General features: G+C 36.1%; 2 protein-coding genes and 1 long non-coding RNA gene across 3 annotated transcripts; all 3 read right to left on the bottom strand.

The window, feature by feature from the left end:
* Positions 1 to 1,417: 1,417 nt before the first annotated feature.
* On the bottom strand, positions 1,418 to 2,895 carry LOC104097678 (uncharacterized). The gene is made up of 2 exons (XR_686587.3): positions 2,782 to 2,895; positions 1,418 to 1,958 (listed from the first exon to the last, which is right to left on the bottom strand). It is a non-coding gene; the product is annotated as an uncharacterized lncRNA (long non-coding RNA).
* A 7,498-nt stretch (positions 2,896 to 10,393) lies between these two features.
* LOC104097680 (uncharacterized) lies at positions 10,394 to 24,414 on the bottom strand. Its single transcript, XM_070188851.1, has 4 exons — positions 23,819 to 24,414; positions 11,995 to 12,368; positions 11,127 to 11,716; positions 10,394 to 10,690 (listed from the first exon to the last, which is right to left on the bottom strand). Exons 1-4 carry the CDS (start codon positions 24,412 to 24,414, stop codon positions 10,394 to 10,396), a joined length of 1,857 nt encoding a protein of 618 aa, XP_070044952.1.
* Positions 24,415 to 25,532: 1,118 nt separating this feature from the next.
* On the bottom strand, positions 25,533 to 26,045 carry LOC138901115 (secreted RxLR effector protein 161-like). Its single transcript, XM_070188850.1, has one exon. The coding sequence runs from the start codon at positions 26,043 to 26,045 to the stop codon at positions 25,533 to 25,535; it is 513 nt and encodes a 170-aa protein (XP_070044951.1).

The raw sequence follows: 26,045 nt of genomic DNA, 5'->3' as shown, positions 1-26,045 counted from the left end.
TTTATATACAGTGTATCTTACATTTTTCGGTGTATCGTATCCCTAATGTATCATTAGTGTATCTTGAGCACTTTTGTATACTCGAAGTGTATAGACTGTTTTACGATGTAAGGAAAAGGCACATTTTGCTCCACGATGTATAAAAGTGTATATACATTTTTATACACAATTTATACATAAATGATACATATTGTGCAAATGTATTTTTGTATAAAAATTGTATATAAACCGTTAAATATGTATAGAAGGTGTATATTTACTGTTATGCAGTATATAAATATTTTATATACAATATTTCCTGAGTTTTGCAATGTATTCTTAGTGTATTTCAAACGTATTGTGTCTCTTGAGTGTATAGACTATTTACATAATTTATAAAAGTTGTTTATACACTAGCCTGGCTTTATTCTTATTTTCTTCATCTGCAATAAAACTTTGAAAACAAAATTCTCATCCCCAAACTTCCAATACTTGAAGAATACAATTTAAATTATAGTCGAAATTATAATATTTATTGTAATATAGGGAGGGATGAACATATATGTTTAAAAAGAAAAAAAAGTGTTAGAAAGTGCGTTGGATAAAGAAATAGGTGAAAGCCTATGGAGATTTGAGTATTGGAAGTGGGTGATGAAGGAAACTTGAGGTAACAGAGAATGAAAAAGATTTGCAATCTGAACCATTTATTTTTCTGCTTAAATTCGGTTTGTACCAAAAATTAGATCCGACAAATGCATCATGACATATAAAATTAGCAAATTAAATAAAAAATTCACCTAAATGGTACATTAGACAGGATATTAAATCAGGGGATTTTTTATTCATGAGAAATTTCAATCCCCAAATTAGTTTCGTCTTAACTACATTGAGAAATATAATAATCGCGTCACTAACTCTCCTCAGTACGTCCAAAAGTATTGAAGGAGAAAAGAGATGTTTCACGTGAAGATCGTAAGTAAAAGATGAAATCAACAAGTTACTGATACTACAAAAACAACACTGTACTCGCGCCAACATTGGAATCTAAGATCTAATAATAAAACTATTATTATTATTATTTGTCGTATCACAAAGATATAGAATTTTAGTTGTACGGATATAAATAAGAAATTAAAGTTGTCTTATATATATATATATATATATATATATATATCTCAATGAAATTATTAGGAAGCAGTGGCTGGATTTAAGTTTGGGACAGGGCATGAACTCATTAGAGTAGTTAGTTAAAACCGAACAGCACTACAGGAACTCTAAAGTAGAGTTTAGTGATATTATATGAGTATATAGATCACCTAATTGATCTCAAGCAGCATAAGTCACCCTATACTTGTATGATCATCCTCCTCAATTCCAGAGTAACAATTATTAAGAGTATGATAACAATCATTTTGTCAAGTTATTGCTTCCCTCTATCTTGCAATTGAGATATTAAAAATATTAGAAGAAAGCTGCGTCAGTTACAAAAATTAAATGTAGAGGTGAAGTATTTTCTAAGTTTTGTTTTCGTATCCAATACTAAAGTTGCAGTTTTTATCCATGAACAACTGCTTGATACAATAGACAAAGCAGAACACTGAAATTCATTTTTCAAGAAAAAGCGACCCAAAATTTTAAGGTTCTGTAAAGAATGTGGAATTGCACCTAAAGGGCTTGGAAATTGGGGAAGCTAAAATCAAATCTTTTGCCTGATCCGGTGTGCTCATTATTCTGAATTTGCAACTTATATTTTTTTTGTCACCTTCCTCAGCTTGCTATGGCCATATTTTCTCAAATGTAGTACAGACAACAAAAAGAATAACAGTGAAAAACTTACCTTGAGTTTGAACCTTTAATTTCACTGCCAATTTCACAACAACATTAAAGAATTCAATAACTTTCACCAATTCTTCCTCAATAAATTACCTGGAAGTTGAAAGATGTCACAAGGAAAATAGATCACCTCACGGCATGACTCCCTAACATACAAATATTTATCAATTATTTTCTTGAAAATTTTTAAATGAAAAAGATATCACAGGGAAAAGTATCTACTCAATTTGAAAACTATAAGTCATCTAATTTTCCTTGTCAACAAAAGTTAGAGAAATAGTAATATTGCTACTGCAGAATTACACATGCAAGCAATTGAAATACCATTACAAAATAACCACAAAAATTAAAGTAATTCTAGAAACACTTATGTGGTAACCCCTTGTCGACACAGGGGCAGAACATTGAGGGAAAAGAAAAGAAGCACAGGCACAGTAAGCAGAGCGAAACCATAATTCAGCTTCATCAGCCTAGCACGCACAAGTCTTCCTTTTGCTAGGAAAATTCGTCAAACACATTGGTCGCATAAATTAATTTTAAAAATATCCACACGAACAGAGGAAATACCAGATGCCCACCAAAGAAAAGAAGAAGCAAGAACTACCACCAAAAACAAATTAAAAAAAAATCATCACGACTATATACCAAAGATAACATGAAACTGAAAAATTGAGAAATTAAGGCATATTGAAAAGAAATCGTTTGACTACAGATCCCATTAGCAATTAAAAGGTACAAAAGGATCAAGACCAAATTTGTAGGTGCAAACCACGGTAAACTAACTCTCACTATTCATATCAAGACATAGAGAACACATGCAACCCAAATTACGATTCAGTCAAAATCACAAAACACTAAACCTTGAAAATTTACATTGAAGATTGAAACATACACATGGCTTAAAAAATAGAGCAAATCGAAAATTCACCAAAAACGAAGCAAAAAATAAAGAGGAAGAAGAAGAAGAACCCGCTGGAGAACTGAGCAAAGAAACAAAAAGTTCTCTGATGAAAATAGTGAAGGCTCAATAGGAAGAGAGAGCAATGCAAGCAAAATCAATAGAGGCAGAGAACTGAACAAAAAAGACGGTCAGAATGTGAGTAGCTTCTGGAATAGTGAGGGCCCAATATAAACGTAGGAAGAATGAAATTACCATTAAACCCACAATTCACAAAGCTTTAAATCATAGAGGGCAGGGGCATAGTTGACACAACATAAAGCAAATAAATATTTTGAAATCCCGAACTTACCCCTGTTCGTACCGCGTTGGTACAACTTAACTTCTAAATAATACTCCATAGTAAAGTAATTTACGGAAACCGATGATTATGAACTTAATATTCTAAGGTTTCCTGTTCATATTTCTTTTTAGGAATTTTTACTTCCTGTAGTAAAGTTTAACAACTTATTTATTTTAAATAAATATCATTTTAAAAAATTATATTTTATAACTATCTTTTAATGTTTATAGCAAAATATCTCTTCACGTTCTCCCTCTCTCTAATTATAACTACCATTTTAATGTTTATAGCAAAATATATTTTTTAACTCCTACCCTTAAGCCACTATATACGCTAATTATTATTTTTCTCTCCTTTCCAGATTTTTCTCACATAATTTACCGTATTTGATGGGAAGTTCTCTCTTCACGTTCTCCCTCTCTCTAATTTGATACACGCCATTATCTTCCCCATAAAATACGATTCTGCAACTGAAATTCCCTCTCACCCACATCGTCTAGGTCTTCCCCAGTCTCAGTCACCACGCTAATTTCATACATGCCATCAGCATTATCTCTCTCAACTCTCGTTTTTTTTCCTACAAATAGTTGTGGTAAGTATTTAACTTGTTAGAATTTCGCTTGTATTTTGTTTATTTTGTTTATATCTACTAATTTTTTATAAACAATAACCATTGTTATTGTATTCAACAGAAAACTTGAGATTTTCTCTCCAATGTCTGATTCAACATCCCACAAGAGGATTACCAGAGGTATACCCACCAAAGCACTCAATTTTGATGGGCCCTCTTTCTCTTTGCAAATCACTCAAGCGGAATTGGAATTTGCAGGTTCAGCAGCAAATACAGTTGCAGAGAGGAGAACTAAAATACACAATGACAAATTGAAAGAAGCCCAAGTTGAGAAATCTTCGAAAGAATCAACACTCCCCGTTGCGGAAAAGAGAAAAAAACCTATGGATGATGTTTCATGTGTCAAGAAAAAGGAGGTCGATGCAAGAAATAGCTCGGATACACGGGACGAAAAGGTAATTGTTGATGTATCAATATGTATTTGAGTCCTCATACATTGAGTATTATCTTCTTCAATGAATTTCTATTATTGTATGTTATTGTATTTATATGTGTGCAATAGTGGATACATAGCTTCCTCTTCTTATTTGTTGATGTGATTTATATGTATGTTGGTGTATTCATAAGTATTCAAAATTGCCTATTTATACTTATTACCCTGACTTTTGCATATCGTATTTAAATTTATCCATAAGTATTCAAAAAATCCATCACTCGTTTGTACTTATTACAATGACTTTTGCATATTTATATGTAGATGTATTTATATGTATACAAAATTTGGCTTCACTGATTTGTGCTTATTTAGTCTAGTGTCTTTTGTATTTAAATGTGTTTAGTTGAATTCAAAAGTTCACTCACTGTATTTTGTACTTATTACAGTGACCTTTGCATACTGTATGTAGATGTATTCATAAGTATTTCAAAGGCGCCTTCACTGTTTTGTACTCATTGCAATAAAGAATGATTGTTGTATGTGGATGTATTTATATATACAACTATTTTCATCACTGATTTCTTACTCCAGTGCATTTTGCATATTGTATTTAGTTGTATTTATGTGTATTTAAAACAATTAATGAGTTATGTATTCCTGTTGACATATGAAATCTTTTTGTAATTCTTGTTGTATGCAAAAAGTTAAATTTTTTGTGAAACACCAGTCTATTTCATCACCGCATATCAGTTCATATACTAACACGAACATAGTATCCGACCTCAAAGAAAAGCTTACTCCTGAGCAGTACAAAATATTGGGTTCTACTTGTTTTGGAAGTTTCTTTGATATAAAGCCTTGTGAGGTCCAGCATCAATTGTTCAGGTGCTTCATAGTTCGTCAGTTAGAAGGAAGTCATGACGATGTATTTTCAATATACGTCAATGGTACAACATTATCCTTCTCAATCAGAGAGTTTGCTCTTGTCACTGGTCTCAATTGTGTGGGTGACCCTGAAGATTTTCAGTTCAACACAAAGGTGCCTAACTGGATTGTTGAGACATACTTTGGCAGCGCAAAGAATGTCAAAAAGAAAGATTTGTTGACATGCTTTGATGACAAGAATTTGGGTCATGATAACGATGGGGATGCCATCAAGATAACTGTGTTGTATTTCATACACACTTTTATATTTTCATCCGAGAAGAACAGCACAACCATCCCAAAATTATATTTTGACTTGGTCGAGAGTGGGAGATACTCTGATTATCCATGGGGTATTGATGTATTCCAATACCTTATTAAATCTATTAGCAAGAAAATGAATTCTCAGAAGAAGTACTATAGGATAGCTGGGATGCCTTTCGCAATGCAAGTATGGTTTTACGAGTGCTGTTCAAAGGTTGACCCCAAAATTGCAATGCGAGTTGATAACCGGTTTTCCAGAATACTCAATTGGAGATCCACTGTCAATCAGCCAACTTATGCTTATCTGATGAACGACATGTTCAATGACTAGGGAAACATGGTAATTTACTATTTGTTAAGTTCCCGATATTATTTTTTTAAGAATTAATATTCTGTTAGTCAATACAGTTGCATACAACATGAATACATTAGAATACATATTGTTGAATACAATTGCATACAACATGAATACATTAGAATATATTAGAATACAACATGAATACATTAGAATACATCTACATACAATATGCAAGTATGATTTCATTTCCCTGTCTTCCATATTATTATGAATACATTAGAATACAAAAAATAGTATACAGATAGATATTTCATTCAATGAGCATAACTTTGTAACCATACAACAACTTCGTTCACTTTGAGTGTATTTCGATTTTCAGATTGTTTACAATGACATCCAACCAAGCGATGTAGAGCTTGTTGTTATTCAGATTCCTCCAGGAGGTGTTGAGGTAGAGAACAATCCTACTCCTACTCATTCAGACAAGTATGCAGATGATTCAGATGACTTTAGTCCTACACCGCATCTTCAGCCTAAGAAGAAACATGATGCAAGTGTTGGTCCATCTTCATCACCGCCTCACAAAAAGCGCAAACATCAGATTATAGATCCCTCACATTCAGATACTCAATCCAAGATTCCTCATGCTGGCATATCTGAAATCAATCAAACTGTATTGCATGATAAGAAGCAAGTAGATTCTAAAACAGATGAGGTATTTTCTTTGAGGAATGATCTAAATTCATTCAAAGAATATGTGAGTTTTGTATGGACATATTAAACATTACAGTTTGGAAATTAACATTCATATACTTTTTCAACACCTCTCTAATTATTTGTGTATTGATTAGATGATGGACGAGTTCACGTCTCTAAGAACATTGATCAATGAAAACTTTAAGAAGTTTTCTGATCAGATTAAAGCCAATCAGCCTACGGAAAGGGTATAACAGAGAAAGAAAAACACAGGGAAAAGTGATGATGGTATTCAAATATCATCTGATGCCAACTTGCAAGATAATCCCAAAGGCCAAATACAGAGTGATATAGCTGTCGGTGAGAAGGCAAAGGTTAACATTTTTTAGCCTCTTTAGTATATGTTTATATAAACATAATCAGACTATATGTTTCTGCTATTATTCAGATTAATAATCTATACAACATCATACACATTTATGAAATACAAATTTATACATGTTACTTCAGTTTTACATAAGTATTCAGTATTATATAAATACATATTTAAAAATATATTTTATTAATATTCAGTTTACTCATGTATATTGTAACATACATCCTACGGAATCAATCCTATACATGTCATTTCAGTTTCAAATTTGATTTAAGGGTTTTCAAAATGCATTTCTATAACGACCTTCACTATTCCTTTTTTAATTGAAACATGTATACAGTTGTATTTATTTGTATTATAAATGCACTGTACTTATACATATTACTTTTGATCTTTGCATATTGTATGTAGATGTATTTATACGTATTCAAACAGTATTTACATGTATTTAAGCTTGGATTCTAAATACATTGTACTTATATCTCAAACATCCAAACATGTTTAGGTTTAGATGTATTTAGATGTATTCAAAACATGTGATGTATTATGTATTAAGAAATTTTATAATACACTTATATACATATGTATTAAAAAACAGAATACATATGTTAATCCTGTTTGTGGTGAAGTAAGAGTTGAGGAGAATACTACATCTGAGGTGCTGTGTAGCATACCACCTGTATGCCACGAGGATGTATCCAAAGAAGTACATGTATCACGATTTGAGTTGGCGGACAAGTTTCTTCCAAGTCAAATTCTAGAAACTAGAATTGTGATACATTATGCAGCAAAAAATGTTGATACAACCCCATTACCCTCTCATAGGAATCGGCGTCCAAGTAGATGGTATTCTTCACCTTACGAGTCAAACTTCGACTCCGTCGATTAGTAAATTTTTAAACAAAAATAATGTATTATAAAGTTATGATCTATTTTTCCATGTATCTATAATTAAATGTCTCTATTAATGACTTCAATTAATAATAGGTACCTCAGTAAAGTTGACTCCCATATTTGACAAAAACTACCCCTTTGAAGACGATTTAATATCGGGGCCACATCCTACATTAGTCATTCAGGAATACGAGAAATGAGTTCGTGATGGTCTTCTCGCTAAACATGATCAAAAGTAAGTTTTTTACCCGGTATGTCTAATATATATTTTTAATTTAGAAAATGGATATAATATTTTTTCCAATTCCTTGTAGAAGTGATTTGGAAGACCATTACAAGAAGAACAAGTCAACACTGCATATACCGTTGGATTTTGGAGTTGATCAAGTCACTTTAAAAAATTAGTTTTACCTTCTCTTGTTTGACGGTAAACTATGAAATGACAATGTCAGATATACCTCTTCCAAATTCAGTTTATTCCATTTTTTTCTGTTTGGTTTGTCTAATTGTATATTTCACAATTTGAGAACTCATACATATTTTGTATGCATTTGTATTTTATATTGTTTATGTGCTATGTAATTAGTTGAGTTGTATGAGTTATGTTTGTTCCCTATTGCTGATAATATACATCTGATGCTAGGGTTAATCCAATGAGTTATGGGTATCTTGTGTATTTAACTGTATTCAGATTTATAATTATTTCACAGTTTTCTCTAGCAATTTGTTAAAAGCAGTATGTATTCTTTATTAGATTCTCAACTGTACGACTTGATATAGATCAGTATGTTTCGTTATCAATATGTATATAGTTATCATAATGTATTTAACTATATTCAATATCAAATAAATGTATGTATTCAGCATTATGTATCCTAACAGGTGATGCCAATTTATATTCAATTTGTTTTCTGTTTGTTATCTGCTAGCCAATTATGTATCAGTATGTATCTAAAAGAATTGTGTAAGTTCAATTTATTTTCAGCAGTTGATACTTCTATATTCAGTTTATTTTCCTTGATTTCATTCAATGTACTGACGCTATGTATTCAATTTTATATATATCATATTGATGTCAAATTTTACTACTTGAGAAAGAAGGGCAAGTACAACCAAACAACCAACTTCAAGTATACAACTGTTGATTGTATATTCAAGACAAGAATACTTGAAATCTTCGACAGGTATGTTGATACAGATAGTAATGCAAATATAGCCAAAGAAGAGGATGTGGTATATGAGTACATAAGGGACTACAAATTGCTAGCTAATGTACCGTGGCATACTGTTGACAATGTCTAGATACCAGTCAACTTGAAGGACAAACTTCATTGGATATTGGCAGTTATCTCATTCAAGGAGAGATGTATCAAAGTATATGACTCATACAGATCGGTAGGTCATGATGCCTATGTGGCTTCTGAGATAGATAAGCTAGCTAAGCTTGTACCTCTGTATCTATAGATCAATGATTTTTACAGAGATAAGCAAGGCATAGATTGGTCTCATGACTCAGCATACAGTGACAAGGCACAAACTGATCCCTTTGATGTTGTTTTCATTTTAAATCTGCCTTAACTAAAATCTGGGAGCATATATGTATTCAATCCTCTTGCTTGTATCATTTATAAATATAATAATATGAAATGTTTTTCATTGTTTCAATCTGTTTTTTCAAGGATTGGGGGTTGTATGTCGCGGCATACGCAGAGTTTCTGAGCACTGTTGGTTTGGTTCCCCAATCAACATTTGATGCCAATTTACTCCGTCAAAGATATGGTGCGCTCCTTTGGGACTATACTATGCGGAAGATAAACGCTGATGCCATAAGTGAGAATGAAGCACCCTCAAAGATTGTTAGACAAATCACGGATTCGGATACGTCAGTTAAGATAATGTTAGAGTAGTTTTAGGTGAATGTAGTTTTGGATGGTAGTTTTGTGTGAATACTGTATTTTGGATAATGTTTTGGTAAAGATGGTGTTTAGTTGAGAAAAAATTATGTTTACATTTTATTCATTGTATCCACATTGTTTATATATAATCATTTCAACTATTCAGTCGATGTTTCAATATTTTTGTGCATCATAATTTATCTGTAATCAACAGGTTGTGTTTGTATGGATACAACATGTTGCATTCATATGAATAAATCAGGGTGTATTCCTCTGTATTCAACAGATTGCATTCATATGAATTAAACAGATTGTATTCATCTGTATTCAACAGATTGTATTCATTTGTATTCAACAAGTTGTATTTATCTGTATTCAATAGGTTGTATTCATCTGTATTCAACAGGTTGTATTCATCTGTAATCAACAGATTGTATTCACATATATTCAACCTGTTGTATTCATATGATATTGGCAGGTTGTATTCATATGTATTTAACAGGTTGTATTTCAAGTTAGAAACAATGTTTAGATGTATTTCACATTCAGAAACCATATATAATCTCACATCCAAACATGTTTTATATTTAGATGTATTTAAATGTATTCAAAAACATGAATGATTTATGATGAATGACATATGAAATCTATTTACAATACACAAATATTCTGACATTTTGTATTGATATGTAATAGTCGTATTGTAATTATGTATTCAGATTTAATACACCAACTAACTATATCCAGAATATATTCACGCAAAAATTCAAAATGTATTATTTTATAATGTAACCTGAATCTATGACACATCGTTATAGCACTAATACAAGTCAGAATGTGAACTAAGTCCTACGTGGAGCATTTCTACAAGTACGCTTATTATGACCTTCCTGCCCACATATGCTACATGAATGTTGATTTTTCTTCTGTTGCAATTCACTGAATGGCTTATCGTACTTCTTCTTTGGCCTTCCAGGAGGTCTTTTTCATTTTGGTGGTAAGACAACTTCCTTTGATATATGTGCTGGTATATTCCATTCATTTCGGTCAGGCAGCGGATACACGGGCACCTCATATGTCATTACAACAGACTTTGGTTTGTAATAGTCAGAGAAATAATCTTCTGGCATTAGAAACTTGCTCTTCAAGACAGCCCAAGCATGTTGGCATGGTAATTCATCAACTTGGAACCGCCCACAACTGTATTTTCTCTCTAAGAGGCACACAGTGTAATGCCTTCCTTCATCGTTCACCGTATGCAAGTATTCGGTCGACGGTACCACCTACATTTAAACATAGACCAATTAGTTTGAAATATTTTTAAAAAAAATTATTTATATATCAAAGAATAGACATATTAATTACAATATAGATATATAATTAAAATATACATCATTAAACTTTTATTTAGCTTTCAGAATCATCATATATATTGAATTCAAACAAATTTGTATTGAATACAAACATATATGTATATATAAAATACAAAGAAATACATTGAATACATTATGTAGGATGGCAGAATATTAAAGATGATTACATCTTGACTAGTGAATGCGTAACTATCTGCGTGCATATGGTTAGAAACAAAATCATTAAATTTAACTAACGATACAATTAGCATAAGTTCTGTATTTTGAATAGTAGAAATTATATTAGAAATAAATACACCTTGTACCAGGGATAAATATAGGATACAGTGACTTATAAAAAAATTGCCTCATTCAAGGTAAGCATATCCTGGTATTTTTTTCCTAGCGTTGTGTATGTCTGTGAAGCTTCTTTCCGATTGCTGCAATTCCAACGTCCAAACATCTTCCTAACTTCTTCGAGGAAGTCGTATATTGGCAATTCCCTTGCTGACACAAGTGCGGCATTGATTGACTCAACAATATTTGACGTCATGGTCCATCCCCTGTTAACATGTGCATACAACCTAGCCCACTTTTCGTATCCAGTTAACTCCAAGTATTCTTTCACCCTAATATCTACCTTCTCCACCTTCTCCATTAGACTGTCAAATTCAGCTTGTGTGTATGCTTTTGCCATCGAGAAGTATATCTCGCTCAACTTTGAATGACTCTTTTTGAATTTTTTATATACGTTGTTCCATAGATGCCATATACAAGCAAAATGTGGTACCGCTGGATACACTCTTGATACAGATTTGATGATACTCTCATTCCTATCTGAAATGATGAACATGTTTTTCCTCTCACCATATGCTTCCTTGAATTGCTCAAAGAACCACGGCCAAGCAGCATCATTCTCTGAATTAATAACACCATATGCTAGTGGCAGTATATGACCTGTAAAGACAATTGCATACATATTATAAATATGTATTTCAATTTTTAATAGGCAGTAATATTATCAAATTTTATTATAATCCCCATACTCACCTGCACCATCCAATGTGCTGGCCGAGACGAATGTCCCGGTGTAATACGATTTTAAGTGGCTTCCATCCACAACCACAATGGGTCTATAATGATCGAACCCCTTTATAAAGGCATACAAAGATATATATATATATATATATACATGAACTTATTTTTTGGTGATTTCACCATTCTAATGTGCGAACCAGGATATGTCATATCCATTGTATATAAGTATCCTGGTAATTTATTGTATGAATCAACCAGTTCACCTCTCAAAAAATTCATTGCCTTTTCTTTAGCCCGCCACGCCAACATGTAACTAACATCTACACCAAAATCTGATTTCACATCATCAATTATATCCTTTGGGGTGTATTTCCTCTTATGATTAGTAAGCTTCGACCTAATCATACCACCGATAAGACTGCTACTTGCTTGACGTTGCTCATACACCTTATCCTTCAACGGACATGTATGCTTATCATTGAACTCTCTCACTTTGAACATTTGTGATTTGTTAATGCTACATGCCTTAAACCTCCATTTACAATCCTCTGACATACATAATAATGTATAGCTGCAAATAATATTTTCGCAATATATACGATGAGTATAAATGATCAACAATTCACTAATATAATGTGAATACATTGTTACATATATATACATTATTATAAAATACAAACATATACATATGAATAAGACTGTAACTATATGTATACATTTAAATATCTATAAATACATCTAAAAACAAACAGCGAAAGCCACTGTAATATCTATTTTTACCAGTAAAATACAGATGAGTACATTTGTATGAAATACGTAGGAACTCTGGTGAAAGTCAAGAATATACATCCAAACACATCTGAATACATATAAATAAAAATTCTACCAAGAATACAATATATAAAATATCTCAAAATACAAATGTCTACATGTGATTATGGTTGTAGTTATATATATACAATCACATACATATAAATACATCTAAGAACATCCAGTAAAAGTCTGTGATGACCCAAAAGGTCATCTTATATTTTAGAATTCGAATCTGCATTCTTAAGCCTTAAAAATCTCATTTTTACCCTCCTCGATTTGCGTGCGCAGTTCGGATAGGTTTTAGTTGACTTCGGTTAATATTTTTGGTAAACGGGCCTGGATCCATATTTTGACAGTCCCGGTAGGTCCGTATCGAATTATGGGACCTGTGCGTATGCCCGAAATCGAATTCGGAGTTCCCTAGCTCAAGTTATGAATTTTTGATGAAAATTAAAAGTCTGAAAATTAATTATTTTTAAGAATTGATTGATGTTTGACATTGTTAGTGCCTGGTCCGTATACTGGTTCTAGAGCCCCGTACAGGTTCATTATGATATTTAAGACTTGTCTGTGAAATTTGGTGAGAAACAGAGTTGATTTGATGTGATTCGGACGTCTAGTTGAGAAGATATGAATTTTAAAGTGTTCTTGATAGTTTCATTTGATTTGGTGCTAAATTCATAGTTATAGGTGTTATTTTGGAGATTTGATCGTGCAAGCAAGTCCATATAATGTTTTTAGACTTGTGGGTATGTTCGATTTGGAGCCCCGAGGGCTCGGGTGAGTTTCGGATAGGCCACGTGATGTTTTAAACTTAGAAAATTTTGCTGGTATAACTGCACCTGTTGCAGGCCTCTGATCTCGCAATTGCGAGATCAGGCCTCGCAAATGCGAAGTAAGCAGGCCTGGCAATTGCGAGGTATCTATAGCAATTCCAAAGAAGGCCTGGGCTAGCATGTTCTCGCAATTGCGAGATTTTCTTCGCAATTGCGATGAGGGTCTGGGGAAGGGTATGTTCGCAAATGCGAATTTCTGCCCGCAAATGTGAATTTCTGCCCGCAAATGCATTGGGCCAATTGTCGCAATTGCGATATATTCTTTGCAAATATGAAGGCAGCGGAAATGTGAAGGATCTCGCATTTGCGATGACCCCTTCGCATTTGCGAGCTTCGCAATTGCGAAGCTCAGGTCGCAAATGCAACGTCCGCAGCTGATAACTTTGGACTTAGACGGGAGTTTTCATTTCATTCTTCAATTTTTTGAACCCTAAACCTTAAGAGGCGATTTTCCAAAGACCAAATCTTCCTCAAATCATAGGTAAGTGATTCCTAACTCTTTTCTTTCAATCTTTTACATCTTATAACAAGATTTCAACCTAGAATCTAGAATTTTTATGGTGAAATTAGGATTTTTGGGTAGAACTTAGGAATTTCGGAAATTTGAGGATTTAGACCTCAATTTGAGGTCGGATTCCAAAACTAATTATATATTCGGGCTCGGGGGTGAATGGGTAAAAGGATTTTGGTCCGAACCTCGGGTTTTGACCAAGTGGTCCCAGGGTCGATTTTTCAACTTTTTGGAGGAAAATTTCGGGAATTTAAATTATGCAATATAATTGATTTCTTAAGCAATATTTGACATTATTGAGTCATTTTTTAAATAGATAAGAGTGGTTTGGAGGTGAATTCCAAAGGAAAAGCTGTGATTGAGAAATAAGTGGCCTTCAGAGCGAGGTAAGTATTGTGTCTAACCCTGACTTGAGGGAATTAGGAACCTTAGATTACTTGCTAAGTGAAATTCACGTGAGCGGTGTATATGTGAGGTGACGAGTATTGGAACCTTATGCGCCGCCAATTTACCTGTTTTCCATGTTTCCCAGTTTTCTTATATTGTCTCATTCCTATGCCTAATTGCTATGTGTTATACTAGTGTTGTTCAATTTATCGTTCTTATCATGTTTACGGATTTTCTGGTGATAATTTAATTTTTATTTCAAAGTTAAGATTGATGTTATGGAACCAAATGTTGAAGTAAGGTTTGTACTTGTTATTCTATCTCCATGTTGATATTTATGCATTGCATTATGGTAAGGGAGAGTGTTAATGCACGAAGGGTGATGTCGTGCCATATTATGAGTGTTAATGTACGAAGGGTGATGCCGTTCCATATTGTGAGTGTTAATGCACGAAGGGTGATGCTGTGCCATATTGTGAGTGTTAATGCACGAAGGGTGATGCCGTTCCATATTGTGAGTGTTAATGCACGAAGGGTGATGCCGTGCCATATTGTGAGTGTTAAGAATGATGTCATTCCATATTGTGAGTGTTAATGCACGAAGGGTGATGCCGTGCCATATTGTGAGTGTTAATGCACGAAGCGTGATGCTGTTCTATATCGTGAGTGTTAATGAACGAAGGGTGATGCCGTGCCGTTTCTATTTATTTTATGGTGAGATTGAGAGTAAAAACACGAAGGGTGATGCCGTGCATTTTTCCTTACTGTATTCACTATTCCTGTTGATTCATGGTATATTGACTGCTCCAGTGATCATTCTGTTGTAGTTCTTTATCTTGTATTCCTCTCAATATATTCCTCTCCCAACATTTCCTGTTTAGTTCATTTCTGTTATTTGTATATACACTGTTAAATTGTATAGGTTGATTTGTAGGTACCTTGCCTTAGCCTCGTCACTACTTCGTCGAGGTTAGGCTCGACACTTACCAGTACATGGGGTCGGTCTTGTTGATACTGCACTCTGCACTTTCTGTGCAGATTTTGATACTGGCTCGGAGATTTTGCTATTGGTCCACTGTCCGGAGACTCAAGGTAGATCTGTAGGCGTTCATAGACCTTGAAGTCCCCGTCTATCTTTTCTGTTCTACTATTTCCTCATTCAGACAGTTGTATTTCTTTCAGGCTATTACTTTTAGTAAATTCTAGAATGCTCGTGAATTATGACTCCAGATCCGGGTGGTAGTAATTAATATAGTTGTATGATATTCTGCACTTATTATATTTCATCTTAGTTAATTACTGAATGGAAATAAGGAATTGGTTTAATGATTCTCTAACGTTGGCTTGCCTAGCAAGTGAAATATTAGGCGCCATCACGGTCCAGTCGATGAGAAATTTTGGGTCGTGACAGATGGTATCAGAGCTCTGGGTTACATAGGTCTCTCGAGTCACGGGCAAGCTTAGTAGAGTCAGAAGGATCGGTACAGAGACGTCTGTACTTATCTTTCAGAGGCTATGGAATTTAGGAACAATTTCAGTTCTATTCTACTCTGTCGTGCAATTTCATTCTATCATTGATGATTGAACTTTTCTATTCTTGTCCTCTCGCAAATGGCGAGAACACGCACTGCGTCTACAACCAGACATCAGCCAAAGCCCCCAGTGACAACTATGACTAGGGGCAAAGGCCGAGGTTGAAGTCGCGCTAGAGACCGAGGTAGAAGCAGAGGTAGAGCTCAGTCCAGAGCTCGATAAGTTGCACCTATTGTAGAACCTTAGGTGGATCTTCAGGAGGAGGTTCCAGTTCAGAATGTACCAATTAGACCAGTTCAGGTCCCGGAAAGTTCATAGCCACTCCAGTGCTTCAGGACGCTCTAGTCTGTTTGGTGAGTCTTATGGAGGGCGTGGCCCATAATGGTACATTTCCAGTGGCGCCAGCCGTCTCACAGGCTGGGGGAGGAGCACAAACTCCCACTGCGGCCGCTGCGGAGCAGATAGCTCCCCAGAATCAGGCTCCAACAGCCCCGCCAGTTGGGGTAGTTCAGTCGGATGTTGCGGTACAGATCGGTGATAGGCCCGCCATGTCGTTTGAGGTCTTGTTGAGACTAGATAAGTTTACTAAGCTCTTTCCAGTTCACTTCAGTGGTACACCTTCTGAGGACCCACATGATTATCTTGAATGTTGCCACTAGGTACTGCGGAACATGGGTATAGTTGAGACCAATGGGGTTGAGTTTGCTGTATTTCAGATGACGAGTTCTGCCAAGAGGTGGTGGAGAGATTATACATTGACCCAACCAGTCGGATTGCCTGCACTTACATGGGAGCATTTCTCTCAGATATTTCTGGAAAAGTTCCTCCCTATCACACTGAGAGAGGAATTTCGCAAGCAATTTGAGCGTCTACAGCAGGGCAGTATGACTGTTACTCAATATGAGTCCCGTTTTGTGGATTTGGCCCTACATGCTCTACTTTTACTACCTACAGAGGGAGAGAGAGTGAGGAGGTTTATTGAGGGACTCACTCACCCTATCAGACTTCAGATGGCCAAGGAGACCAGAAGTGAGATTTCTTTTCAAACGGCTGCTAATGTCGCGAGGAGGAGCGAGATGGTTCTTGCACAGGAGAGAGGGCAAAGGTATGATATGAGGCCTCGTCAGTTCAGTGATTTCAGTGGTGCCTCGTCTGGAGACAGGGGTACTTATGGCAGGGGTCATGTACCTAGAGGTGGAGGTCAGACCGTTAGAGGTAGAGGATAATCAGGTAGAAGGCGTCCTAGAGGTGGAGACCCATTTGTTGTTATATTTGTTTTATGGTATGTCGGAGGTCGTTACATCATATGGTGCAGTTATGGGTACGACCTCGATTTAAAATAAAGGAATAATTTCCTTAACTTGATTCGGTTCTGAGTATCAAGACGAGTCCTCTTATTGTGCTCCACTTATGAGTGAGCTTCGTAATTCTATAATCTACTTATGTATTTACTCCTATTGGGAGATTCTATGGAGATAACTACGCCTATTATTCCATGTTGGCCACTAATTTCGGTAAGTTTTGATGTAATTTACGGATAATTAATTACAAATTATGAATTATATGCCCTACCAGTGTGAGGTTCATTGCGTGTTGTGATTTTGTGTAACCGAAATTATGTAAAAGGAGAAAATGGAAATTTTCTATTGGCACAATATGCATATTACTTGTGATCCAGAACTGAGGACGAGATCCTCGCATTTTTAATATAAATCGATATGTTTAAACAGGGCTACGAGCTGCGGTGAAAGTTATATAAGGATAAGATCCTTATGAGGAAAAATTCTTGTGTTTAAGTTCTACCTTGTGAAATTAAATTTGTACTATAGTACTAATAGGGAGTCATGCCTATTAGGCTTATTTGAGAATTCTTGTATGAAATCCTCTGTGCATATTTGCCAAAATATTGAATTTTGTAATTATTGAGTTTTAACCTACGAGGTAGGTGCTCGCCCAGGGGCGTTAAATGTTACTCGTTAATTCGGGTAAATAATTGTGAGGTCTTCATGCCTCGCATCTCGTTATCAGTATTGTGAAGGTTTGCAACGAGAGTTTTTATTAACATGAGGTTAATTGGCAATTCGGTAATTGATTATGAACAACTATTAAAAACAAATATCCGCTGCCAAGAATTGATGACTTATTTGATCAGCTTCAGGGTGCCAAGGTATTTCCGAGGATCGATTTGAGGTTTGGTTACCATCAGTTGAAGATTAGGGCATCTGATATCTCTAAGACAACTTTTCAGACTCGGTATGAGCATTATGAGTTTCTAGTGATGCCATTTGGGCTGACAAATTCCCCAGCAGCATTCATGGATTTGATGAACCGGGTGTCCAAACCCTACTTGGATTCCTTTGTGGCTGTGTTTATTGATGATATCTTGATCTACTCCCACAGTCGAGAGGAGCATGAGCAGCACCTTCGGATCATTCTTCAGACTCTGAAAGACAGCCAGTTATACGCTAAGTTCTCAAAATGTGAGTTTTGGTTGAGTTCAGTTGCTTTCTTGGATCACGTTGTATCAACATAGTGTATTTAGTTAGATCCTAAGAAGATTGAGGCAGTCCAGAACTGGCCTAGACCCACATTAGCTACAGAGATCTGTAGTTTCCTGGGTTTGGCGGGCTATTACCATCGATTCGTGGAGGGGTTTTCATCCATAGCATCCCCGTTGATCAGATTGACCCAGAAGGGTGCCCCGTTCAGGTGGTTAGACGAGTGTGAAGCGAACTTTCAGGAGCTTAAGACTGCTTTGATCACGGCACCGGTATTGGTGTTACCCACAGATTCAGGATCTTATACAGTATATTGTGACACGTCTCGTATTGGTCTGGGTGCGGTATTGATGCAGGGTGGCAAGGTTATTGCATATTTTTCACGGCAGCTAAAGGTTCACGAGAAGAATTATCATGTTCATGATCTAGAGCTGACAGCCATTGTTCACGCGCTGAAGATTTAGAGGCACTATCTTTACGGTGTGCCATGTGAGGTATTCACTGATCATCGGAGCTTGCAGTATTTGTTCAAGCAGAAGGAACTCAATTTGAGGCAGCAGAGGTGGCTAGAGCTATTGAAAGACTATGATATCACCATATTGTATCATCCCAGGAAGGCCAATATGGTGGCCGATGCATTGAGTAGAAAGTCAGTCAGTATAGGTAGCCTTGCATATATTCCAGTTGGTGACAGACTGCTTGCATAGGATGTTCAGGCCTTGACCAACCAGTTCGTGAGGTTAGATGTTTTTGAGACCAGCCGTGTTCTAGCTTTTACAGTTGCTCGGTCTTCTTTGTTTGAGCGCATCAGAGATCGTTAGGATGATGATCCTTATTTACTTGTCCTTAGAGACATAGTGTGGCACGGTAGTGCCAAGCAGGTTACTGTTGGAGATGACAGAGTTTTGAGGATGCAGGGTCGTATTTGTGTGCCTAATGTGGATGGACTTCATGAGTTGATCCTTGAGTAGTCCCACAGTTTCCGGTATTCTATTTATCCGGGCGTCACCAAGATATATCGGGACTTGAGGCAGCATTATTGGTGGAGGCGAATGGAGAAAGACATAGTTGCCTATGTAGCTCTGTGCCCAAATTGCCTGCAGGTAATGTGTGAGCATCAGAGACCTATTGGTTTACTTCAGAGGTTAGATATTCCTGAGTGGAAGTGGGAGCGTATCACTATGGATTTTGTTGTTGGACTCCCACGGACTCAGAGGAAGTTCGATGCAGTTTGGGTTATTGTGGACAGGCTGACTAAGTCAACGCATTCCATTCCTATGTTAGTTACCTATTCCTCGGAGCGGTTGGCAGAGATTTACATTCGTGAGATCGTCCGTCCTCACGGTGTGCCTGTTTCTATCATTTTTGATTGAGGTACGCAGTTTACCTCGCACTTTTGGAGGGCAGTACAACATGAGTTAGGTACGCGGGTTGAGTTGTGCATAGCATTCCATCCTTAGACGGATGAAAAGTCCGAGCGTACTATTCATATCTTGGAGGATATGCTCTGCGCCTGTGTTATTGACTTTGGAGGTTATTGGGATCGGTTTCTACCGTTAGCGGAGTTTGCCTACAATTACAGCTACCAGTTGAGCATTTAGATGGCTCCCTATGAGGAATTATATGGTAGACAGTGTAGGTCGCCAGTTGGGTGGTTTGAGCCGAGGGAGGCTCAGTTATTGGGTACAGATTTAGTTCAAGAGGCCTTGGACAAGGTCAAGATTATACAAGATCGACTTAGTATAACTCAGTCCAGGCAAAAGAGTTATGCCGACCGTAGAGTTCGTGATGTGGCATTCATGGTCGGAGAGAGGATATTACTTCGGGTATCGCCCATGAAGGGTGTTATGAGATTTGGGAAGAAGGGCAAGTTGAGCCCTTGGTAATCGGGCCATTTGAGATCCTCGAGAGGGTGGGGGAGGTAGCTTACAGGCTTGCGTTACCACCTAGTTTAGCAACTGTTCATCCGGTATTCCATGTGTCCGTGCTTTGAAAGTATCACGGCGATCCGTCCCATGTGTTAGATTTCAGCTCTGTCCAGTTGGACAAGGAGTTGACTTACGAGGAGGAGCCAGTGGCAATTCTAGCCCGGCAAGTTCGCCAGTTGAGATCAAAGAGTTACCCTTCAGTTCGAGTGCAGTGGAGAGGTCAGCCTATTGAGGCAGCTACTTGGGAGTCCGAGTCCGATATGCGGAGTAGATATCCCCACCTTTTCACCAGCCCAGGTACTTTTCTATGTTCGTTCGAGGACGAACGTTTGTTTTAGAGGTGGAGAATATGATGACCCAAAAGGTCATCTTATGTTTAGAACTCGAATCTGCACTATTAAGCCTTAAAAATCTCATTTTTACCCTCATCGATCTGCGTGCGCAGTCCGGGCAGGTTTTCGAAAAGCTTTTATGTTGAAAATTGATAAAAATAAGAATTTATGCCTTAAAAGTTGATTTTAGTTGACTTTGGTCAATATTTTTGGTAAACGGGCCTGGATCCATGTTTTGACAGTCCCGGTAGGTCCGTATCGAATTATGGGACCTGGGCGTATGCCCGGAATCGAATTCGGAGGTCCCTAGCTCAAGTTATGAATTTTTGACGAAAATTAAAAGTCTAAAAATTAATTATTTTTAAGAATTGATTGATGTTTGACATTGTTAGTGCCTGGTCCGTATTTTTGTTCTGAAGCCCGGTACAGGTTCATTATGATATTTAAGACTTGTCTGTGAAATTTGGTGAGAAACGGAGTTGATTTGACGTGATTCGGACGTCCAGTTAAGAAGATTTGAATTTTAAAGTGTTCTTGAGAGTTTCATTTGATTTGGTGCTAAATTCGTAGTTCTAGGTGTTATTTTGGCGATTTGATCGCGCAAGCAAGTCCGTATGATATTTTTAGACTTATGGGCATGTTCGGTTTGGAGACCCGAGGGCTCAGGTCAGTTTCGGATAGGCCATGGAATGTTTTGAACTTAAAAAATTTTGATGGTATAACTGAACCTGTTGCAAGCCTCTGGTCTCGCAATTGTGAGATCAGGCCTCGCAAATGCGAAATAAGCAGGCCTGGCAATTGCGAGGTATCTATCGCAATTACGAAGAAGACCTGGGCCAGCATGTTCTCGCAATTGCGAGATTTTCTTCGCAATTGCGATGGGGGTCTAGGGAAGGGTATGTTCGCAAATGCGAATTTCTGCCCGCAAATGCGATGGGCCAATTGTTGCAATTGCGATATATTCTTCGCAAATGCGAAGGCAGCGAAAATGTGAAGGATCTCGCATTTGTGATGACCCCTTCGCATTTGCGAGCTTTGTAATTGCGAAGCTCCGGTCGCAAATACGACGTCCGCAGCTGATAACTTTTGACTTAGACGGGATTTTTTATTTCATTCTTCAATTTTTCGAACCCTAAACCTTAAGAGGCGATTTTTCAAAGATCATATCTTCCCCAAATCATAGGTAAGTGATTCCTAATTCTTTTCTTTCAATCTTTTACATCTTATAAGAATCTTTCAACCTAGAATCTAGAATTTTTATGGTAAAATTAGGATTTTTGGGTAGAACTTAGGAATTTCGGAAATTTGAGGATTTAGACCTCAATTTGAGGTCAGATTCCAAAACTAATTACATATTCGGGCTCAGGGGTGAATGGGTAAAAGGGTTTTGGTCCGAACCTCGTGTTTTGACCAAGCGGGCCCGGGGTCAATTTTTCAACTTTTTGGAGAAAATTTTTGGGAATTTAATTTATGCAATATAATTGATTTCTTAAGAAATATTTGATATTATTGAGTCATTTTGGATTAGATAAGAGTGGTTTGGATGTGAATTCCAAAAGAAAAACTATGATTGAGAAATAAGTGACTTTCGGAGTGAGGTAAGTATTGTGTCTAACCCTGACTTGAGGAAATTAGGAACCTTAGATTACTTGCTAAGTGAAATTCATGTGAGCGATGTATATGTGAGTCGACGAGTACTTATGCGCCGCCAATTTACCTGTTTTTCATGTTTTCCAGTTTTTCTTATATTGTCTCATTCCTATGCCTAATTGCTATGTGTTATACTAGTGTTGTTCAATTTATCGTTCTTATCATGTTTACGGATTTTCTGGTGATAATTGAATTTTTATTTCAAAGTTGAGATTGATGTTATGGAACCAAATGTTGAATTAAGGTTTGTACTTGTTATTATATCTCCCTGTTGATATTTATGCATTGCATTATGATAAGGGAGAGTGTTAATGCACGAAGGGTGATGCCGTGCCATATTGTGAGTGTTAATGTACGAAGGGTGATGCCGTTCCATATTGTGAGTGTTAATGTACGAAGGGTGATGCCGTGCCATATTGTGAGTGTTAATGCACGAAAGATGATGCCGTTCCATATTGTGAGTGTTAATGCACGAAGGGTAATGCCGTGCCATATTGTGAGTGTTAATGCACGAAGGGTGATGCCGTTCCATATTGTGCGTGTTAATGCACGAAGGGTGATGCTGTGCCATTTCTATTTATTTTATGGTGAGATTGAGAGTAAAAGCACGAAGGGTGATACCGTGCATTTTTCCTTACTGTATTCACTATTCATGTTGATTCATGGTATATTGACTGCTCTGGTGATCATTCTTTTGTAGTTCTTTATCTTGTATTCCCCTCAGTATATTCCCCTCCCGATATTTCCTGTTTAGTTCTTCATTTCTGTTATTTGTATATACACTGTTAAATTGTATAGGTTGATTTGTAGGTGCCTTGCCTTAGCCTCGTCACTACTTCATCGAGGTTAGGCTCGACACTTACCAGTACATGGGGTCGGTCTTGTTGATACTGCACTCTGCACTTTCTGTGCAGATTTTGATACTGGCTCGGAGATTTTGCTATTGGTCCACTGTCCGGAGACTCAAGGTAGATCTGTAGGCGTTCATAGACCTTGAAGTCCCCGTCTATCTTTTCTGTTCTACTATTTCCTCATTCAGACAGTTGTATTTCTTTCAGGCTATTACTTTTAGTAAATTCTAGAATGCTCATGAATTGTGACTCCAGATCCGGGTGGTAGTAATTAATACAGTTTTATGATATTCTGCACTTATTATATTTTATCTTAGTTAATTATTGTTAATTACTGAATGGAAATAAGGAATTGGTTTAATAATTCTCTAACATTGGCTTGCCTAACAAGTGAAATGTTAGGCGCCATCACGGTCCCGTCGGTGGGAAATTTTGGGTCGTGACAAAGTCACTGTAATAAATATTCATCATTAAAATACAGATGAATACATGTATTTGAAAGTCACATTAATAATTATTATATGTTTAATATTTGAAAGTTATGTAAATACACCCAAACAAATCTAAATACAATTTAAATATTCTGCCATGGAAACAATATACAATTTCACACTCACTTTACACAATAATACATTTGAATATAACTTGATGTTTAACAAGTTGTAGTTAAAAACGCTCATACCTGATAGCATTATACCTATCAACTCGGAATTGAAATCTTTCAGATATTACATAATGCTCCATCACCTGTTTCAATGTAGCCTTATCCTTATATACTTGTCCAGCCATAACCTCACTTTGATTAGTTTTTGAAATAATCAAATCCGTGTCCAATTCGAATACCTCAATTGGTTCTCCTGAGTTGAAAGACTGTATAGCAAGTGTATAATTTGTATCAAAATTACACCTTTGATTTGCTTCGTCAAGTTGCACAATGTTTCCTTCAATTAAACTACCTCCAGCTACAATTTCTTTGTCAATTGTAGTTATGCACAAAGGATACATCCCGAATTCTCTGTTCACCTTTTTCAACTCTACATACACCCTGTAACCCATGTCGTTATGTATTTTCATTAGCGTATAATTTCCATCTACTTTATATTCAATTTTGATTGACTTTGAGCGCAAATCTACGTCGAGTTGTTTAGAAATCGAAGCAACCAAATCATTGTACGACGCATACTCCTTTATTAGTATCCCCTTAATCGAATAATCGACATAGTTCCTCTCACTGTCCCACTTGCCAGAATGATGCAGCAGAACGGTTAAACTTGCCATATGTAAAATTGAATTATACCGATTTATGTATATAATTGTATGAATTTTCTGTTTTATTGCTTGAAAACAGAAACACCTACGAAACAAAATCAACAAAAAATGGAAGAAACAGACGATCGGCCACTGCTTTATTTTGATGAATCTATCGTTTTAGAAAAATATTCAGATTATTGGCATCAAAAATAGATTATGGGTGATGTAATTGAGTTAGTTGAGTTATATTAGGAGTTTATAATGTTAATTAATTCACTTTCCGTTTAAAAAACGTTGAATAGACCATGAATTGCGCTATTTACGTTATTGTATTCAGTCAAATATAGTCGAATACAATAATCTGTATAGCTGTAGTCCCATGTTTCACGCCGATATTTGTTATTGTATTCATAAATACAGTAGCTTGAATACATTGAATACACTCTTAAAAAACTGAAAACATAGCTATAGAAAGTAATATAGTAAATGGTAGCTACAACTAGCTAATAACTACTAAACAATAGTGGTTTGTAAAAATTTTTCAATAATTTATTACCTTATATGTGGGCCACATTAGAAGACTCTAGAAGAGAAAGTAAATTTCTGACATTCTCCCACTTGGCCCATATATTAAAATCAGATAATCCTTTATGAGAGATAAACATATAATATGGCCATAGACTTCATCACTCAACTAAAAGTTATGCAACAATCACTTTAGCTAGAACATATCATTACCTGAATCATGGCGGTCATGCTCTTAAACAAACAATTCCTTCCATGTATTACAATGTACAATATGTTCTAACAAAGTGTCAACAACTTTATGAATGAACTTAATATAAGTCATTCAGAGTGTAACTTTATTGATCCAATGATCGCAAAATAATACATGAAAAAACAGAGTGTGCACTGTCATGTATATCAAATAAACATAATGCCTAGACAAACTGTTAGAGAATAAAGCAAGGATAAATTGAGCTACTAAGACCCATATGGGTTACATGATCCTTGAAAATATTAGCCGACAAACCTTTAGTCAAAGGATCGACAATCATCAAAGTAGTACTAACATGCTCAAAACTCACGTCTTGCTTCTTCACATAGTCTCTAACCATCAAGTACTTTATGTCGATGTGCGTGCTTCAGCTGCCACTTTTATTATTCTTAGAAAAGAACGCTGCAACTGAATTATCACATAAGATTCTCAATGGCCTTGAAATGGAATCAACAATCCTAAGGCCGGAAATAAAGTTTTTCAACCATAACGCCTGTGATGTAGCTTCATAGCATGCTATAAATTCAGCTTCCATTGTGGATGTTGCAATAATGGTCTGCTTGACACTTCTCCAAGACACAACACCTCCAACAAGAAGGAAAATATATCCTGAAGTAGATTTACCAGTGTCTTTGCATCCACCCAAATCAGAGTCTGAATATCCAATCACCTCCAATGAGTCAGAGTATTTGTATGTGAGCTTATAGTCCTTGGTTCCTTGAAAATATCTCAAAACCCTTTTACCAGCTTTCCAATGGTCAAGACCGAGGTTACTTTGATATCTGCCAAGCAATCCTACAGCGAAAGCAATATAAGTTCTAGTACAGACCTGTGCATACATAAGGCTCCCAACAAGCGAAGCATAGGGAATGTCTTTCAT

This window comes from Nicotiana tomentosiformis, chromosome 11, assembly GCF_000390325.3.
Source record: "Nicotiana tomentosiformis chromosome 11, ASM39032v3, whole genome shotgun sequence".
NCBI classification, from domain to species: Eukaryota; Viridiplantae; Streptophyta; class Magnoliopsida; order Solanales; family Solanaceae; genus Nicotiana; species Nicotiana tomentosiformis.
The sequence above is the reverse complement of the archived record's forward strand: the minus strand, read 5'-3'. Positions and strand labels throughout refer to the sequence as shown.

Coding starts and splice junctions, on each gene's coding strand:
- LOC104097680 (XM_070188851.1), bottom strand. CDS start 24,414: ATGGCAAGTTTAACCGTTCTGCTGCATCATTCTGGCAAGTGGGACAGT. Junction 11,717..11,994: donor AATGGATATGACATATCCTG/GTTCGCACATTA, acceptor TTGTCTTTACAG/GTCATATACTGCCACTAGCA. Junction 10,691..11,126: donor ATATGCTTACCTTGAATGAG/GCAATTTTTTTA, acceptor GTTTAAATGTAG/GTGGTACCGTCGACCGAATA.
- LOC138901115 (XM_070188850.1), bottom strand. CDS start 26,045: ATGAAAGACATTCCCTATGCTTCGCTTGTTGGGAGCCTTATGTATGCA.